A 21,003-nucleotide genomic window follows, 5' to 3' on the forward strand; every position below is an offset into this window, starting at 1 on the left:
TTCACTGAAGTCACAATTATGAGATAATAAATCCAGTTCATGGGATAATAACTCAAAATCATGGGCAGATTAAGGAGGCTCTGGGGGTGCACATAGAGGTGCCACAACATATCAGGTAACAAAACAGGATCCACATGTGGATGTCGTGATCCTGCAAATACTGGCAGTTAATCAAATCATTCAAAACTAAATGACATTCAGTTCAATTCAATTTTATTTGTATAGCGCCAAATCACAGCAAAGGTCATCTCATGACACTTTACAAATAGAGCAGGTCTAGACCGACTCTTTATACTGTGATTACAGAGACCCGACACTTCCCACCATGAGAAGCACTTTGATGACAGCGGCGAGGAAGAACTTCCTTTTAAGAGGCAGAAACAGAGTCATCTGCTTTGACCGGTTGGGTTGGAGAGAGAGACATAGAGAGGGGGAGAGACAGATAGACAGACAGACAGAAAGAGAGAGAAATAGACGTGGAGACACAGACAGACAGGCAGACAAGCAGACAGGCAGAGATGTGTGGCAGCACCAGCAGTAGAAATAGCAGCTATAATTATAATAATAATGGAAATATGACTGATAATAATAGTTACATCTGTAATAATAGCTGAGATTAATAATAGCAATAACAGCTTTAATAGTAACAGAACTACGACTAAACATATTAACTGTAGTGATGAGAGTCAGGCAGCAGCAGCAGCACCCAGGCGTACCAGGACCACGATCCACAGCAACCTGCCAGACGAGAAAGCACAAAGAAATAAAGTTAGTAACATGCATTGGACTGTGATGAGTGTGTAAAGATGAAGAGGGAGAGGAGGAAAGCTCAGTGCATCATGGGAAGTCTCCCCCAGCAGTGTAGGCCTATAGCAGCATAACTAGGTGCTGGTCCAGGCAGGCCTGAGCCAGCCCTTAACTATAAGCAAAAAGCAAAGTTTTCTGCCTACTCTTAAAAGTAGAGAGTGTGTCTGCCATTCAGTGAACCTGAGGGACGTTTGGGAAGCCTGGGGCTCTGAGCTAGAGTCAACGTTTTGACCTGCTATCTCATAATTTTGTCTTTTTAATTTATGATTCCTTTTTTTTTTTTGTTTTGTTCCGCTGGTGGGAATGGGCCTCCACATCATTATTAACATCATCACTGATCAGCTGCTGCTCGAAGGTTGATGAGAACCAAAAATAGTACAGTTTGCCAAAAGCTGCCAAAATATCAAAGTTGCTGAAAAACCAAAACAATGATCTGAAAGGCTCTAAAACGCTGGCCGGGGGAAATCGCAGACATGAGTGATGATTGTGGGCTCATCAGCAGGAGCCACTCCTTCAACATTACACTCATTCATTTCACTCATTGTTCATGTAACAATATGAAGCAGTGCAGCTTTAAAGAAGCCATAATCAATGCTTTTTTATATTGACAATGGCTTTCCGCCTTGTACACAGGAGGGTGAGGGGGGGGGGGGTTAATAGGGGCCCAGGGCTTCGAGCCGTTTCGTGCAGCCCTGCAAACTTCTCCATATTCACTTTGCGCATATACACCGTCTGTTACGGTTTCCTCCCATACCCGGAAGCACTGCACGCTCGCGCACTCGCGCCTCTGCCGCCTTCCTCTGGCACACGGGAGTTTAACTTCTGGCCCCGTCTGGGCAGCTCACTGACCGTTGACCGCTCAGACAAACCGGATTCGGGGCTTTTGGAAAAACCGGCTCGGTGAATTCTTCCTCGCGGCACCGTAAGTGGAGACAGAGCAGCGCGTGCACAGTGACATTGACACATCTGTAGTGTTGTGCAGCCGTGCACGAGTCAATGTGTGTACAGTAGCGACAGGCTCCGGAGCGCTTTCCCCTGCAGCCCCCCCCCCCCCCTCACACACACACACACACACACACACACACACACCAGCTTCAGCCACAATGAGCGAATACTTCAGCCTGTCGGACTGTGATGTTATCGGCTTCGACCTGGACCACACGCTCTGCCGCTACCGTCTGAAGGAGACCTCCAGGGTGAGTGCGCGTGTGCGTGTGTGCGTGTATGTGCGTGTGTATAGCGCGTGCAGCTAGCTCCAGCACATAATCACGCGGTGGCCGCGGCGCTTCGATCCGCAACACATTGCATTAAAAATAGCACGGAGATGTCGATGCGCTCCGCCGTCACCCGTCAACAGCATGCAGAGGAGCGGGGGGGTTAGTGGTGGAAAGGAGGCGAGAAGATGCTGCTGATGCTGCAGTCACTCTGCGTGACTCACAGGCTGAACGTCGGCGGTTTTCATCATGCGTGTCTTTATATATATATATATATATATATACCCTTTCACGCTTATCGGCGACCGCATCTTCTCGTGCCGTTAACGCATCTGCTGTCGTTGTGAGCTACAGTCACCGCAGACTGTACAGGTACACAGCCGAATGAGCCGATCAGTATGGCTTTGGTTTATCAGGCCTGGAGTTCATCATGCCCTCTGTTGTGCCGTGCATGTCACATGTATGACTAATAATCCTGTAGCCCGAGATAAGGGACCCCAAATCCTCACTTCACTACTACTGATACTTTCACTAATTGGTTGATTTAATTGGAAAAACGTGCCCCTATGCAGATGCAGTCATGCCAGATATTTCTCTGAAAATCCAGTGTGTATTAAAGACGAACACATACTGCAATTTATCATGGAGATTACAGAGATGCTAACTTTCCAGTCATAAGTAACTTGGTCTTCATAACCAACAGAAATAACTTGCTCAGAGCTGCACTAATTGATCATAGAGAATGAACCCTACTTCTGTCGTTACTGTCAGCCACATGGAGCTTTTTAGCCTCTTTAGTTCATTGCTTTGCTATCAGCACCAAATGGTCAGCAGGCAGAAAAAGTTAGCGACTATATTTTTCTCAGGAGTTGGAGAAGAGCGAAACAGAGCTAGAATGAAGCGTAAATATTGGAATTATATATTCCTTAGTTGTAAACAAACATGTGTTTCCAGCCACCTGTTTTCAATTTATGCATGAAAAAAAAAACTGCAGAAAAGTATTACTGTTAATACTATCATGTCTTGAAACTGTGAAAGTGTCAAAGCATTCGTGAGCTGGAAGGCGGGTTCATCCTGCCTTCAACCAGATGAGGAGGAAAGGATCAGCAAATCATCCGTTGTCGTCTTTGGTCGGAAGAAAAACCTGTTCTTGGCATTCAGTGGCGCGTGGTTGCATTTTACTGTGGTTGTTATTTGCACTGTGGCTGCGCTGCTCATTGCAGTGAGTGATGTTATCTCTTCATTGCTTTTGCAGCTGATCTATGAGAGCTTCGCCAGGTATCTGGTGGAGTATAAAGGCTATGACAAGGACCTGCTGAACCTAACCCCCGCTACCTGGGATTTCTGGTGAGTCAGCAGCCGCAGTCTGCAGGGGGGGCTATGACATAAAGCGGTATAATGAATGCCTAATTGTCTCTCAGGGACATTAAGACTATATCCATCTAATACGTGTGGCTGAAAATACAGTCTTTGAATCACGGTGTACCAACCTGCACGTCATCAGTGATGAACTCTTCCTTTGCGTTGTCGCCTGTCAGTAGGCCGTTACCCAACCCAAACCCCATAATCAATATTCACACCGGGATGTCACTCTATTAGGACCCCGAAGCATTCCTAAAATCTGTCTTCTTCATTTCAATATTCACAAGCTTTTAGCACGCAGATATAGGCTAAATGTACACATGAATAAATACTGCACTGACAGAGCCTTTTACTGTGTTAAGGATCACACAGATTTGTTTTAAACAGATCTCTATGTAGGCTATTTGTTATTTACACTGTATGACATGCTTATGTAAATACTGACACGGGCTCCATTTAGTGCCCAGAATCCCACATCTGATAAGTGACACTCTTATTAACACTAGCTGATTAGTTATGAGCAAGGCATCACTTTAAAATGTTACTTAAAATGATCTGCGGTGGCTCTGCAAGCGAATGCTAACAGGCCTGGTTCACACTGCATTTATAACATGCTCCATCTTGTGTCCAGTTTTAAAGGGCTAGTGGTGGATCTGGAGGATGGAAACCTTGTGAAGCTGGCCGAAGATGGAACCGTCTTGCGGTAAGCTCAGGGAATATATTTGATCTGCTTCCCAAAACATCTCTTCAATTCCTTTTGCCAGTGTTTTCACATTGACTTTTTATTTCTTGCTTGATTAGAGCGACTCATGGATCCAATGACCTCAGCACAGAAGAGATCATCAAACATTATGGTCCAAAAAGGGAGTGGAAGCACTTCAACAGCCTCAATACCTCCTTCACAAGATCTGGTATAATGTTTATATCCATCTTTATTACCTAATGATTTTCTTCACATCACCTGTCACCAGATTTCATTGATGTACTTATCTTTTGTTTTGGTCTTTGCAGCAAAATACTATTTCTATGACAACTACTTTGATCTACCCGGGGCTCTCCTCTGCGGAAGAGTTGTGGACATGTTGCATAAGGTAATATTTTGTAAGGGTTGGTTTCATATTAGTGGTTTAGACTTTCATGTGGGAAAACCATGTTGAAGTGTAACTGTCTGTTTTTGTGAATAGCGAGGGAATGAGGTGAATTCCGACTTTTGGAAAGACATGGTTGCTGCCATCGACCACAATTACAACACATCTGCATTCAAAGGTACGTCTTTTATTCCAAATCGGCGCTTATTTTAGTTTATTGCTTATGTCTAATGTCTTATTGTCAAGGACCCATGTTGTAAAGAAGAACAACACACACACACACACACAATATATGCAAAGGATATTTTTCTTTTTCAAACTAGAACTTTTATTCTGTGTTTTGGTCATTAAGTGGCACATAACTTAACACATCCAATGGGACATAGTTGTTTTGAAAATAAAATGCAGTTTGAATTTCTCATCCTGTGTCGTTTGGCTGGTCACAGTGCTTGTGAGAATGTGCTGATGTCTTATAACATATAGTACAACAGTTTTGTGTGTCTTTTGTATGTATATTACAGGAAGATTCTTAAACAACAGACATTAATAAAAACAAACACAAATAAAAGACATGCTGTAAATGTTACAGGCAGTTGTAAAGCACCACTTAAGATATCTTCCAATATTGTTTAATGTTTCTTAAAAATGCAAAGGCACACACATGGTAAACTGGGGAAAGGGATTAATTTGAACCATATATTTTAAAACTGTTCTCAGAATTAATACCTCTGTCAGTTGAATAATTTGTTAGCAAATTGAAGACCTTTTTTTTTTTTTAATCGTTGTAGATTCGAATGAGGCAGTTAAACTTTAAAAAAATTACAACCATATTTTTCTTTAATCTACAATCTCAAATTGGAATTTTGTAAACTGATCTATTTCTCTGAGTAGTTCAATGTTTTGTAAGGTTATGAGGTTTATTTGGATTTGTGAAATCACGTTGAGGCAATCAAGAACCCAGAGAAAGAGCAGTGAACGTTATCGGCTGCAAATATACCATTACTCTCCTCATCAGGCACCTGAACAAAGACTCTGTCACCGGCATGCAGCATAAGAACGGCACTGCCTGACATCTGATCCAGGAAGCCCTTGTTGTACTCGTCGTAGGTGAAAACAACTGGCTCCTCGTTTTTGTAGAGGGCCACCAGTGCATTGGCACCATTGACATGCACATGATAGCTGAAATAGTAGAGGCCTGGGATCTGGCAGGTAAACACACCACTGTGCTCGTCATAATGGTGCTCCCCATTGTACAGAACCTGGTTGAACTGAATAGGGGTTGCAGCTGAAGGGTAGGCCCTGGTCAGCACAGCACTGAAGGCGGACATGGGGGCCTTCATCATCTCATGAGACATCACAACCTCGTGGGATTTGATTGGCATGCTCTTCTCGTGGTGGTAAATCACCTCTCCTGGTGGGCCAGGTGGACCAGGAGGACCGGATGGGCCTGGGAGACCATCTTGACCTCTGGCACCTGGAATTCCAGGTGCGCCGTGAGGACCAGAAATTCCCTTAGCTGTCAGGCCAGCTGGACCAGGTGGGCCTGGAAGACCTGGATGGCCCTTAAGCCCAGTAGGACCTGATTGGCCGGAGGGGCCACTTGGTCCCATGGGTCCTGGCCTTCCGTTTTCACCACTTTTTCCTGGTGCTCCTGGACTTCCTGTGTGTCCTTTTAGTCCTGGGGCGCCATTTGCACCTGGGAGTCCTGGGGCACCAGCATGGCCTTGTGTACCCTTTTGACCCTGAGGACCATTATGACCTGGAATTCCTGAAGGACCAACTGCCCCAGGGACTCCTGGTTTTCCAGTGAAACCCTGAGCTCCCTGCTCACCTTTGGTTCCCCTTGGGCCAGGTGCACCTACCATACCAATGTCGCCTTTGGGTCCATGTGGGCCTGCCTCACCCTGGAATCCTCTTGCACCTTGTGGTCCAGCTGGGCCAATAGGACCAGGAGCGCCTGGTTGACCAGTAAAACCACTTGGGCCTGGCTCTCCTTTCTGACCAGTGGTTCCTGAAGTACCGGGGGATCCTCTGCTACCTGGTATTCCAGGTTCACCTGTTTTGCCAACACCTGGCATGCCAGGGGAGCCTGGCTGACCAGCAGGACCCTGTGGACCTTTAGGCCCCATAGGTCCAGGCATACCTGGGGTACCATTCTGGCCTGGTTTCCCTGATGCTCCTGTGCCTGGAGCCCCTGTGTGACCCTTTGGCCCTGGCATACCCATTTGCCCAGGAGTACCATCTCTTCCTGGCATGCCACCCTTGCCAGGTTCTCCAGGATAGCCAGGGGCACCAGATTTACCAACTCCAGGTTTGCCTGGCATACCAGATGGGCCCATTGGTCCAACTGCACCTGGTGGTCCTTGAACCCCAGGAACTCCAATGCCTCTCTCTCCTTTGGAGCCAGGAATACCAGGAATACCAGGATGTCCCTTCAAACCAGGCTCTCCTCTTGGTCCCATTGCCCCAGTGATTCCAGCTGGTCCAGGTTTTCCAACAGAAGAAAATCCAGCAGGTCCAGGTGTTCCAGGTGTACCAGGTGCACCTCTGGGACCCATTGGTCCAGTTGCACCAGAAGCACCTCTCTCACCAGGGAGACCAGGGCTACCTGGTTTTCCATGGCCACCTGGGGAACCAGGTTTACCTGATTGAGAGTAGCCAGGGGGTCCTGGAGGTCCTGCTGGGCCTTGTGGTCCAGTATGTCCTGTACCACTCTTTCCAGGAGATCCAGGTGGTCCCATTGGTCCTGGCTCACCCTGAGGACCTGGAGGACCTGTCTGGCCTACGACGGCTAGGGAATACATAAATACAGATACATATAATGTAATTATGCAGGTAATACAGTGGACAGGTGATAATGTCACGGGTATCTATGTTAGATCACTTTGGTTCAGTTACATGTTTATAGTTGGATTTAGTGAACTGTCTGTGTCTAGTACTGAATCATGAGCTTTAATGTAAAGATGGTACTGCACAGTTTTCCACATGATGTTGTAAGTGGATATAGAAAATACACATTCAAGCATACAACAACTGAGACAGACAATAAACATCCTCCACATTTCTGTCCACATTATTCCTTGTGCCTTTTCAGTGCTTTAAGTAAGATGCCTCCTTGGTCCTTGAATAACCCAAGGTTTGGGGTTCTCCATAAGACCACAACCTGACTTAAAACGCTACTCCCTATGATTGTGGGGCAGCACTCCTTTTTTTCCCAGGACTGTTTACGTAGCACCACTGGATGAGGTGATGTACTCACCAAGCTTATGTCTGCTGGCATGGGACCCAACACACCAGCCCCTGTGTATCTCAGTTTAATTTGACCGCACTATACTACACCCTTTAATTTCCTGCTCTGGCCGTGAATGTATAGTTAGTGGTCTGCAAGTTGTCAACATCACCTTGATGCATTTCCTGCCACATAGCGTAGAGTTTATGCACAAGGTCAAATGAGTGCATGTATATATATATATATATATATATATATATATATACTGGTGTATAACGTCAGTTTGTTGTTTTACTGGAGGTAAACAACAGGGCACCCAGTTGTTTTCTCACTTAAGTTGTTTGCCAGGATTTTATTTCATTTTATTTGTGAGGGACTGCTTACAAAATTAAACATGCACTTTATGTATTCTACTAGTTAGCTTGAAGCTAATTTACATAGCCCAAATGTGACTTTAAACATGTTTAATTTCTGTGTAAAGTCACAATGGAAATCTTAAGCCTGCCTTTATATGAATTGGTAACTATGTTAAGAATATAGGCACCATTTAGGTATTGCAATAATAATCTCTTCTGCCATGGTAGAGTTATATTTTTAACATTAAAAGGGCATTAACTGGAACTATCCTAATTTTTAACTGTGCACAAAGAGCGTCACACTGGTTTCCTTTATACACCATCATTCTGGATGCGTCTTTGCCAAAAGAGAAGTATGACCTGTCAAAGAATCGGATCCAATAGTGTTGGCCTCTCTTTTTAAATGCTTGTTGTTTTGAGGAGAAAACGTTCTGACAGGGCTGTCATTGTCAAGCCACATAAGTCCGTGCCTGAAAGCCCGCAGAGGATATTTGTGCCAGAACTGGACTTTTTGGCAGCCAGAAACACCACAAACTAACGGTGATACTGGCCACAGCAGCTGAACCACGTGTGACCTGTTAACACTGTAAAGTACGATTATGCTTATGTTCAGTGTAGTACCAATATCTATTCTAAAAATGTGGTTCTCTCCAATAAACGCTCCCGTAGTCGGAGACTTTTCAGTAATTCTTTTCTTACTCATTGTCCTTTATACTGGAAAAACAGCTACAGCTACAGAGTAAATTTGCTTTGTTGTTTTTTCTTTTGCTCGTTAGATTTACTGTTTGAACTTGTGAGAGTGTTTCTACACAGTCTCGGGTTTTTTTTGTCACACTAATTGGGTGATGTTATTTTAATACCACAAAGCAGTTTGTTAGGGCGTGCCTGCAATGTGGTAACAACATCTGTTTTGGAGATTTGTCAAATTTGAGCCCTCATTGTCGGCTTTCTATTCTATTTTTATGTCGACGCACACAGTCGAACCACATCAGAACCTCTTCAAAAACCAAACTGTCGAACGCAGAATCATTGTTTAAGTGGGATATAAATATAGTGTTATACATCATCCTGGCAGTTGCATCATGACCACTGCTTTGGGGTTTTTCTTATGACACGTGCAAAAGTGACAGTTTCCTTCTTTAACCTTTATTTATTCAGAGCACAAGTGCTCTTTTACAGCTATACCCCACCTCACAGTTATATACAGTTATACACATTCACAGCAGTTCAGCCAGTTCAACCACAGCCTTCTGCTCTCAGCCAATGAGACGTTGCGCTGCTGACCTGCTGGGTGTGCACCTTGATAGTTAATGAAGGAGGTGGTGGTGTTTTGGCAGCTTCATTTTACTGATGTGTATGAGCCAACAGTCTGCCAGGTTGCATAAGAGGGGATCTTATTAAAAGGTCAGAGTAGTGGTGATGATAATGATGATTAGGATAATGTCTAATTTATCAGGTTCTTTAAATGATGGAGTAAGCTGCCATATTTCCAGGGTTCATATAGTTATCATAACCTTCAGATCGGTGGTTAAAATGATGGTCTTAATTTGATTTGACTGTGGGTCACAGAGCAGTGATATGTAATTGTAGGCTCAAACTCTATATTTCACTTGTGGATTGCTTTAAAACATCTTTGGCGTGCGACTGCTCCCCTGCTGTAAGCGTGTGTCCTGTAAATTCCACCACAAGTGTCATCTGGTGCTATTTTGCACTTTCATTTGTTTTAATTGTTTAATAAAAACAGATTATGGATTGTGGAGTTGATACAGTCTAACTGTGTCTAGACGAGTTTAACTGTGCAGCCTGCAGGGATTCAGAATGAACACTGGGCTTGGCTAGACTTGAATGATTATACTTAACATGAAGAGATGCAGGCATTTTTTCCATTCCTGCTTGTTTCCCTTAGTTGAATTTCAACCACCTGTGTTTGTGTTAATTGCAGCAATTTCCCCTCACCACTAGATTGTCATGATTGTTATTATAGAAAAAAAAAAAAAGACAAGTTTTTACATGAACCCTGGTGAGAGAAGACGTGTGACTCACCATGGCTCTTGACAGGGTAGGGAGTCTTGCTCACTTTTGGCACATGGTAGTACCTCTCAGGGGTTGCCTCAGCCAAAGCTAGGAGGACGAGGAGGATGCTTGTTACCCTCAGGTCCATCTTGTGAAGCTAAACCTGCAAAAGACACAATCAAGTCATGAGAAAACGCAGGCATAGCATCTCTTTTTGACTTTTTCAGTAACCAAAAGACCGTGCCTCACAGTGGCAAGCGCCTCTCCTGCACTTCACTGGCACTTGACAGTGGTAATGAAGTGCAGTATGGTAGGTGTATCAGCTGCAAAACAGTGAACAGCTTCTGTGAAAACGTATTATGTAAAGAAACAAATGCACACAAGCAACGTGGCTCATAGAAGAATTCAAAATATGTATTTTAATCTAAATAAAAACAGTCACAGTCACAAACTCTCTCCCAGTGTAAGCCCAGTCATAGTACATGGCTCATTACACTTGTAATGCCAGCAACCATCAGCACTCCACCAGCATCCCTCCCCTCAGTAAGAGCCAGGCTGCAGTTGGGAATCCCGTGTACACTAACCTGAAATCAGAAAAAAAAAATCCACCTTACCGGTAGAGGTTTACGCTCCAAAGAAACTGTGGGGGGGTTAGGAGGCTGCTGTCCCGGCGCTGCGCTGTTATATCCTTAGTTGTGGAGTCTGCCTGTCTGAGCGACAGCTGCTGCTTCCCAGGGCACTGGGCTCAAGGTATTTATACTGAGTCGGTCTCCAGCATTGTGGAGGATCTACCTCGCCTTCAAGGCCCTCCCTGCTCTGATGTCATCTTTAATGACGGGTGCCATGTCCTCAAGAGGCCTGTCACTTCAGGGTGACGGTCCTCCCTCTCCTCCATGTCTCCTCTCTCTCTCTTCATCTGGTTGTCTCTGTCTGCACTGAGCACCAGCGAGGGGCATCCTGTCAAATTCCCTGTGGGTGACATTTTCATAAGTTTCTTGATTTATCTTGTTTGGGAGGTCTGCAGTTAAATTTGTGGCACGTGGCTGTGCAGCTCTTAAAGTTAACAACACAGGATCATCACACTCCCTGCCTTAGTGTCCCTTTTTTTAGGTTGGATTTGCATTTTGAACTGCACAAACACAGGTGTCTATTGCTAAAAACGTCATGTTATTGACGAAGTGGCTTGTGACAGGGTGTTTTTCTGGAAAAGTAAAGACGGTCCTGTCTGAAGACTCTATACTTGTGACGCTGCGGTAGACTACACGTACCAGACAGCTATTTGGTCAGTTTTGGTTCAATCTGAAATTACACCCAGTTTTTTTGTTTAATGGATGCTGGAAAGTTGTGGAATTTCTTTTTTTATCTGTAATTTCTGGGTTGAAAAGACAGCAGGCCGTGTTGACTAATTCAGAAGCGGTTCTAAACTCACCAGCAGCTTGATTTGTGTTCAGATTTAAATTTCTCATAGCGAGGCATCGTCACGATTCTTTCAGGTTTATGTCGCCGTATCGTCTGTAGATTTTTACAAACTGCGTTGTGGTTTTGCTGCAGAGATCCACAGTGCGGCTTTAAGACACCAGGAGGCGGACGTGAGGTTATGCTCTAATTTGCTGCCTGCTTCATCCTCTGAGGAGCAGATTCACTTGAGTTGCAGCAGCAGAGGAACTTATACATGGCTGTCGTTGCACTGGAGGGCTCACAGTTGTGATGCCATCCTCCCAGCAAGTATCACTCACTATAATAGTGAGGTCATGTAGTACTGTGTGTACATGGGATATAAACACTGCTCTGCGGCATTCACTGTATCATCTTTCAGTAGAATCAAATCATAATGAACTAATTATATTGAGTTAAGTGCTCAGAAGGCTATGGTCCAAAGCCAGCTGACACTGGATTTTAGAGGCAGATACCGATATCGATCATTGATTTTTATTCATTAATTGAGTTAAATGATTTGTCCTCTTTATGTTTTGTACATGCATAACATAACCAAACATTTTTGATTAGAATTCTTTTAACAATTTAGTTTTTTGTTACTAAGCAGGAGATTGTACAGTGCTCTCTGGTGGACAAACTATGTAATGGCGAAAACACTGTGTCTAAACTTTCTCAAAAACATGGTTTGTTTTAGTTCTGTGCTGCAAAGTATTGTTACTTAATGCCCAATGGTCCATGGTTCCTTTGCTATGTTTCTTGGCACATTACCACAACCGACTGTCCATCAGAGCAATGACATGAAACCATCGGCAGGACTGCGTATCGCTTCACCCACAAGCGTGGATCCACTTTGCCGTCTTCTACCGATCCACCAATAGGATGAGAACACAGCAATGAACGGATAAAAGAACTGGCTGAGATGACGAATGATAAGAAAGATTGAAATAAGAAATCAAAGCAATTAGAAAGTGGTCTTGAAGTAAGTCTCAATCAAATGTTTTCAATGCTAACATTAACCTTAAATCTACAGTATATAACAGCCATGATTGGCCCAGGCTCCATGTAATATACCTTTGGTTTTAGAAAAGTTTACCCGTATCATTTAAAACTGCCAACGTCTCAGCGACCGCTCAGTGAGCCGTGGGCATCTTTGGTAAACTCTTTGAATTAAATGACAGAGTAGTGTGGGGGGGTGGGGGGGGGTGGAGTCGACATTTAACAACTTTCTAAGCTGCAGATATGCCACGGCATCTCACCATGAAAGTGGCTTTGACCGCAGTGAGGCATGGCTCTTTTTTCTTCTTTTTTTTTGGCGTGTCAGAATTAATGCCTCCCTATCTAAATCTGGCCATTGTGAGGTTTAATGTAAACGGCTACTTAGATTCACATGCTGTTTCTGGGTCTATGGCAAAAGGCAGTCGCAGTACATAAACATGTAATTATGATGGGAAGTGTGCAGTATGGAAAGCAGTACAGACAGAGCATGATATGGAGTTCCTGACGGCAGGGTGGGTGGTATTTCTGGGAAGGGTCTGCAGTAACCATTGTTTTGCCCCTCCAAACATCTTCACACGCTCCAGACGTGACTTAATGCTCCTTCAGTGGCTTTAATTAACTCTGGGGATGACGGGGGTCGTCCCCCAACATGCACAGCCTCTGTTTTCCACATTATCTTAAACACTATATATGCTGAAGTCACTCTTGTGTGTCTTAAATGATTCTGAAGAAATATATCTTGTAAAGATTACGCATTACCTTTTTTTTACATTTTCTGGTTTACGCAGTGTTGTTGTTTATTTTGTTCATCTTTGACACAGATAAAGATAAACATTTTTGGTTACGATCCCCTAAACTTTATTTTCTATATTTCCAGTTAATAGATACTTCTGGTTATTTTGCATTCACTTGCTTAAAACAGAAACTTTTAACTGCAGTGTAATACATAAATAGTATCTGTGGCAATATAACAGGTCAACGTTGACAAACTTCTGACAGTAAAACAATAATTCCAACGTCACTGGTTTGTTTCTGGCAGGGATGTACAATATAGATTTCTTTTTTCTTGTCTGTAATGTTTACGGCTTGCTTTGTATTTGTCTCTTTTTGGACCGTCTCCATTTGGTCCCAGAGATTTGAGGATGTCATGGCGCCTGAGAGCGAGAGGAGAAAGTAATTGCAGGTTGATGTGCCTATGCCAGCGGGGAAGAGTGGAAAGCAGGAGCTAAAGATAGTAGAGTGTTTGAGCTGGGAAGTGACGGTGGCTCAGATTTAACGTTTTAATAAACCAAATATGCCACTAAGAGGCACTTGCAGCTTTATGAATGGAAGCACTGAAGCTAGACCTCCTGGCTGAGTGTTAGCTGCAATTACAGGGACACAAAGACAAAAATCATGGTTGGAAGTCTGACCAACCTGAGGCTAACTGTAATTCAGAATAGCAACCAAAAGCCTTCAGTGCATCTTTCTGGATTTTCTTCTCTTTTTTTTTTCCCCCCGTCATGACAGAATCTTGCCCAAGTCATTATGAAATTATGGAAAGGTTGGTCTCATGAGAAAGAGGAATTAAAGCCAGAGACGCTGGATTTCTTGCTTACCAAATCAGATTTCGCTCTCATTTTAGGATTTATTTTAGGTGCAGGTAATGGGTTACTTTAAAGCCCATCATCTTAATCAAAGCTGAGTAAGTGCTTTAATGACCAGTACTTTTCATTTTTACTGTACCTCCAACACCAGATCATAATCAGCAGGTTTTACAGGGGTGGTGTTGCAATCTATCGCTGCAACTGTAGGAGATCTTTAATCCTCTTATACAATCGCACATCTGGGTCTTTGATATGTTATGATATGTTGCACATACTGTATATTTAATCTCGCCTGGGATGGATAGTGTGGAGGCCCAACACCGACAGAACAGAAGGATGTTCGTTAAATAGTTAAAACATAATTAAAAACGAATACAACTCTTTGTACGTTTTCCTTTAATGTCCAATCAGTTGGATATACAAGAGAAAAGCTTCACCAGCTATGTTTATTTGATGAGCAAGTGAAACTAGCTTCTTCTTGCAGTTTTACATTGAGAAGTGACACGCTTGCAAACTGAAGGGTTGATAGCCACTGCAAACAAATCTATGTTACAATACTCTACATGCTTTATGTGAAGGATCCCACATCTTTCGGAAATGGTCACCATCTGCTTCCATTGTTCCTAAACTGGGAATTACCCAGTGTACAGGACTCCATAGTCGGAATGTATTTTCTACGGTACCCAACTCAGAATTGTGTCAGTCGAATTGGATTTTACTGTTCAATATGAACATTACACTATTTGTTCTCTTTTTTTTCATATAGACTGTCAAGCTATGCTTTATTGAACTGCCTGGTCTTTGAGGTGCGGCGGGACGTTCAGGGTGACAGGGCCGCTCAGTAGTGTAGTAAACAAGCCAAGCTAGCCCTCTGAGCTAATACGTGCTAACTACGCTAGCGACGGATCAGAAAGCTACTTCAGAAACACACACTGCACGCTGACTGAAAGAACGACTGAGGGGGTGTCCGACTGATGAACCGAATCTTCCACTTTCAGGGGGCAGCCCTATTCTGCAGACTACATGTGAGGGATAAAGTTACGAAGCAGCCCGCAGGGTGATCGAGACCCCAAAGTGGAATACAAAGTAGCCGATATATAGCACACTAGGGTTGTCATGGTTTGTCCCTCCTCACATCCCGTCCCCCGGTCCTCCAGTGTCTCAGGGTAGCACAGAGGACTGCTGACTGACTGACTGACTGACGGACTATGGAGGTGGTGTTAGTGGTGAGAAAAGGTGTTGGAGGCCAAACCCAACATCTTAAACAGCCCCGACGCTGTTATGTTTATGTTTTTCTAGATGGAGCGCCAGTGTTTACCAAATTACGCAGCGCTCAAAATAATTATGGTGCACAAAGACAAAAATGGAAAGAGTGACACTGGCAGCTCCTGCAGACATCATAGGCAATTATAAGAGTCATCCGTAAAAAAACAACAACCTTTTATTGATTTTGAGACACTATGGAAACTTCAAGCGAGACACAGAAGAGACGATCTCTGGTTGAAGGGTGGATCCGTACTGACCCATCACTGATTGGGTCATTTCACAGTGTTGTTGTTGTTTTCAAATTCCTTTTACATTCCTTTTCCCCTCCTCCTCGATTCTGTCGACTGAATCAAAGGTGTCAACTCCAAAACATGTTGTCAGATCCTAAAAGTTATGTCTCCACATTCAAATGAACACAAAATTGGTGAAGACAAATCGCCAATCATCAGCCATGTTCCACATGTGTACATTTCGATCAAAGCAGAATAAACAGATATCGATTTGGCTGTTTTTAACATCAATGACTATATTTTAAGATGTCATGAACGTGATTTTCGGAGAAGTTCTGGTTCTGCTGTGGTTTCTTTTCCACGCAGACTGATGAAACACCAGAAGCAGGTCGATACAGACAGGAACAGTGGTTTGTTTACACCGGCACCGGGGTGATACTAATTTCTGTCACCTGATTTCTTTTATGTTTTCTTGCTAAATGATCAATACAGCTGTGGCCCTGTAACGGCTTTATGTGTCGTCACTGCAACCCAAAGTGTACTATCGCGGTTCAAGTCTGTTTTCTTTCGACTTCGCTACGTCGCTACATCGATTTTGTATTGAGCTGCAAGCGCTGAATAGTCTGAATAGAACCATAGCTGCAGCTGTTGTGCTGCTGACGTGCTGCTTTCCTTACATGGCTGTTGTATAGAAGAAGCATCAGGATGTCAGAACTTAGCACTCACATTTTGTTTTAAAGATCCAAAGTTTTGATGGTCTGGATAGATTTTTCATAAAGTCCTTCCGTATCCGAATAAGGTGTCATATATTGTACAGATTGTAAAGAGACTAGCTTGCGATTATTTTTTGAAACAATATTTTTATTATGCTTTTCAATGCGTGAACACAAACACAGACAGATCCAACAATACGCAAGAACTAAACATCTGACTTAGACCCATGATATATGATGTACATAGCACATAATACACTCGAAGAGACGACACATCGCATAGATATGTTGTGAAAGTACACATGGGAAAATATCACAGCATTTATGTATATATAAGGAAACACTCCCTTTACAGTCAACAGCGGTACAACAAATAAACACCTGGAGAGAAAGATGGCAAAGAAAGAGGAAATTCATATATATATATTTTTTTATAATTTTGAAAAAATAAGAAAAATGATATATGTAATAATATATATAATTTATGTGTAAACGATGGTGTATCCTAAACTCTCTCTGGCTCTATTACATGTCATGTTACTGTCACATTTCTACCCATGTCATTATTCCATATGTGACTCCTGTTAGCAGCGAGTTCAGCATACAACTGACTTCTTAATTTTTGGAGTATATAAATAAAATGGCCTTGACTTGACATTTATTGTGGCAGTAAGGAATCTTTTTAATGTAGGACTGAACCTTCTCCTTAGCCGTAAATAGCCTCACTGGAAGCCTTAACCTGTTGTGGGTGTTTGTTTTTAATTAATGTACTACCAATGAACTCAGGTCCTGGCGTAGAAATATGTGCTTTAAGAGGTCTTCATGGTATTGTGAACCCAGTGCTTATCAGCCGTGGTGGCCCGTGTCCTAAATATACTGGAGTCTGTGTGGATTTTCCCCTGCCGGGTTGCTCTCCTAGCTCAGGTCTGTTGTTGTTTTTGTCGGTTGAGATTTTATTTTAGGTGTTGGGCTGGGAAGGATCCCTGAGAACCATTCTTAGTACGGTGGGAAGAATGCGTAAGGAAGTTCAGAAGCCCTTGGCTCTTTTTTTCCCCCTCCAATCCAAAGAAACCCAGCATCCCTCAGTGGAAATGAATAAGGAGCAAGTCACGAATAGCATTTATCTCACGAGCAGTATAAATATCTCTGGCTTGATTTTTATCACAGCTGATGACTAGAATAGTACAAGCGGACATTCATACATATATATTAGAGTGGTAAGTTAAATAAGATTCAATGTGCATAATGCAAAATGAGCTGAATCGTGTTTTTCTTTATATTTGTGGTCCTGCGCCACAGAAAAGGCAACATCTGGACTTAGATTAGCATCTAAAGGGATCTATTTTATCAGCATTGTTGTGAAATATTTTAAATAGTTCCATACTCCCTCTGTAGCTTTTGGCCGCAGTCAGTTAAACTGTTTAAAAAGTGTGTGTTGTTTATAAGGGTATTTGAGAAAGAACACAGCGAGGTTGTGGAAGAATGCGACACAGCTCAGGCACTGCAGTCTTTGCAGACATGTAAACACAGTGTGAAGATTCCTGCTCTTTAGTTTTATGGCCTTGAATCTTACGCTGATGACACCAACACTGAGTGGTATAATTTACAGGGTACTGTGTCTAAATACACTTATTCTCTACATGCTGCAGTGTTTCCCGTCAACGTGAACACATTAAGCACGAAGGCATTCAATGTTAGGGCTGAGACGGTGCACAAAATGTACGGTTCGGTCTGAACCTCGGTTCTGGGGTCACGGTTCGATACGTTTTCTGGATTTATTTTTAAATATGTAAACATCAAACAGTGGCCATAATTCCTACTGTGACAACGAATGCACTCGAACACTGGCATATTGTCAACAAGAAAAAAAGAATTAGATAAATGTCAGTAATGCTCCATCGTAAGACTCGCAGACACTTTCTGACCAGAGTGGTAAAAATAAGTTAAGCGATGCCAACAACAGCAAGTTTGATTAATTGATGTCTTTTATCGTCTTAAAATGTAAAAGTCCAGTACGGCTACATGGAGATAAGAAGGATTATGTTCCTATATAAGCCATTAAATGTAAGACAATGAGATGGTGGCTTATTTTCTTGAAAAGGGAGTAAAACTAACGTGACAGTGAGAAGGCATCATCATAATGTACTCCTCATAATAAAGAGACACTGGACTTGGAACATAAAGAAAAGCCAACACATTCATTCACAGTGATCTTGATAAAACGGTTGGTTGGTCGTCGTGTGCGTAAAGCATTCACACATGTAAATGCGAGTGCTATTGCTGACAGTTAGCGAGCCAGCTAGCTTGGTGGAATATTGTAACTGGCTGGTGCTAGAATGTAACCGGCTAGCTGGTCTGACTCACTGGATGTAGGCTGTTGGGATAAATCTCTGTTTTGTAACGGCACCGTCGCTGCATCCTGAGCTCAGCGCCGCCCAAGACGATTGTGATCGGTTTAAAGAAATACAAACAAGCCACAACGTTTTTTTCTCCCCTATCCCAGAATGATGGTTGATCCAGACCTTTCTCCGAAATGTGAAACGTCGGGCTATGCGAGACTACTGGCTAGTTAGCCTGTTACCACAGTAGCTCACTAACTGGCCTCACAAGTAGTCACTACGTCACCAAGCTATTTCAGGTGGATTCTGAGCGTGTTACCAGGCCATTAGACTAAAGCTGTCAGTCAAACTTTCTTCAGTAAAAAATATCCCTGCATCATTTGGCAAATAGCATTTGACTCAGTCCATGTATCATACAGGGGGCTGTCTGCAGAGTGTAATGAGCACTGGTGAGGTGACCTCAGCCACCCCCCTCTTCTACACTATAATTACTGGGAGGAAACTAAAGCCATATTTTCTGAGACTTTTGAGAAAGAAAATCAAAACAGATTTTTTGGGCCATTGGATTTGTGTATGAAGACAACACACTTTAGATGTGATGCACGCTTATAGGAGAATACTACGTAGCTGCTGCTGAGAGTGATAGGGAGGAGTAAAAGGAACTGATTCTTATATTGAACTTTTTTTTTAAATCCCTGGATTTGGTTTTATTGCAGAAAATAAAGCATTTTTTTCAGCAATATGCACATGTGTGATTCAGCTGTTAGTTTGAAGTCAGTGAATATCTCCCAGCTAGGTGGAGCAACTGAAGAAAAGTAATGCTTAATTTTCTCAGTAAACTATGGGACAGCCTTGGTGAAGAGACATGTGCACTGGTTTTTATGGTAATCCAGCAAATCCAAAATAAGATGGCTTTAAAGTCAGCAGTTTCATTTCAAACATGGTATTAAGCTGCAAAAATACCAAAATGCTCCCATCAAATCCACCACGTCTCCGACCACTCATTCACCTCAGCGTCCACTGCTAAATTGTCTGCTGAATTCGTTTAGCTCCACACAGAGCAAACGTTCTGAGCGTCCTATGTCTGATAGCCTGGCTGCTTTCTGGATGCAGTGGAAGCTCCTTTAACCATAAAGCTGTGGTTTATCGTTTGATTCTCCTCCTGCACAATAAAACCCCTTTGCAATTTTGCAGCGTTTTCCCCAGATCCCTGCCTTATAGGCAACCTGCCTTTCTAGAGAACCAACCAAGCAGTCTGCACTGTTATATACCATAACAGTCTACAACGTCTTTACTTGGAAACTTGCATCTTCATGGCGATTTTAGTTTTGTCACAGTAGATGGTTTTTCTATACGTTAAACACACAGCTGTCTTAAATGACCTTGTCAAGAAGGGAGCATGTACATGTGCCACTCGTATGTTGACATAGCAACTGTATCCATGTTTTCACAGCTTCATAAAGATTTAAGTTAGATGATGAAGTCATCCATGCCACCAGCCTTTGACCTAAATGAGTCTGGAAAGTGGCAAGTTAAGTTAATTTGATGTCTTTGTTTGCATTGTAAATGTGCCCCCACCGATGGCTTTGAAATAAGAGGAACATTCTCTTAATGAGGGCCATGTATAGACGGATGAACCATCACCGTACATTAGTGATAGTATCTGAAATATTTGGGCACTTGCGCCACATTCTCTATTCTCTACATATACTGTCTTTCGTTGCCGTAGTTACCAGCCGTGACAGCACGTGGCTGGTACTGTGTGGTGTTTACACGTCTGTCTGCCTGTGGAAAGATTTCGTCAACGTGAGTAACCAACATCGTATGTTTTGTGTGCCGTTTCTCCGGCGCTCGCGTGTTAACTTTTACACCACCAAGAGGGCGTGCCTCACCTTTGCAGTTCAGAAAACACTACTGGCTCAACAAACGGAAGAAGCGGTCAGGGGTAAATGGTGAGGCAAGATGAAGAAAAAAGGACGTAGTCCAGCGTGGGAGCATTATTGTAAATATCTCGACACCGTCTTAAAATACAGCCCCACTACAACGTTGTCGGACCACCTGAAAAGTCGGCGCCTGACGGTTGCAGAGCAAAGTGAAAGTGGATTTGTGGTGGATAAAAGACAGGAAGCCGATAAACGGGGTGGACTGTGAGGGATTTCGTGAGCTACTGTACCTCACTGAGCCCGGCTATCGCATCCCCTCAAGAGACGAGTTCGAAGATGGGTGTGGCCCAAGTAGGGAGTACCCCCTGGCCCACATTTGTTTTAAGTTACGGATCACTATTCCAGTATGTTAGTATTTGGGTGTGGTCCGTAAGATAGTCTCTAGTTGTTCATTTACTCGTTTGACAGCGAGTGAGTAGAAATG

At 43.1% G+C, this 21,003-nt stretch overlaps 2 protein-coding genes across 2 annotated transcripts in view; one reads left to right on the forward strand and one right to left on the reverse strand.

Moving 5' to 3' along the window:
- Nucleotides 1-1,910: 1,910 nt before the first annotated feature.
- The window catches only part of nt5dc1 (5'-nucleotidase domain containing 1), a 48,791-nt gene continuing 29,698 nt past the window's right edge, over nucleotides 1,911-21,003 (forward strand). The window contains exons 1-6 of the mRNA XM_070925697.1: nucleotides 1,911-2,003; nucleotides 3,277-3,368; nucleotides 4,015-4,086; nucleotides 4,185-4,294; nucleotides 4,395-4,474; nucleotides 4,580-4,649. Coding sequence (XP_070781798.1) covers nucleotides 1,911-2,003; nucleotides 3,277-3,368; nucleotides 4,015-4,086; nucleotides 4,185-4,294; nucleotides 4,395-4,474; nucleotides 4,580-4,649 — 517 coding nt within the window. The remainder of the gene's footprint in view (nucleotides 2,004-3,276; nucleotides 3,369-4,014; nucleotides 4,087-4,184; nucleotides 4,295-4,394; nucleotides 4,475-4,579; nucleotides 4,650-21,003) is intronic.
- On the reverse strand, nucleotides 4,776-10,786 carry col10a1b (collagen, type X, alpha 1b). The gene is made up of 3 exons (XM_070925696.1): nucleotides 10,684-10,786; nucleotides 10,100-10,232; nucleotides 4,776-7,262 (listed from the first exon to the last, which is right to left on the reverse strand). The coding sequence occupies exons 2-3, from the start codon at nucleotides 10,215-10,217 to the stop codon at nucleotides 5,407-5,409; spliced, it is 1,974 nt and encodes a 657-aa protein (XP_070781797.1). The 5' UTR covers nucleotides 10,218-10,232; nucleotides 10,684-10,786; the 3' UTR covers nucleotides 4,776-5,406.

Source organism: Enoplosus armatus, chromosome 19, assembly GCF_043641665.1.
Source record: "Enoplosus armatus isolate fEnoArm2 chromosome 19, fEnoArm2.hap1, whole genome shotgun sequence".
NCBI lineage: Eukaryota > Metazoa > Chordata > Actinopteri > Centrarchiformes > Enoplosidae > Enoplosus > Enoplosus armatus.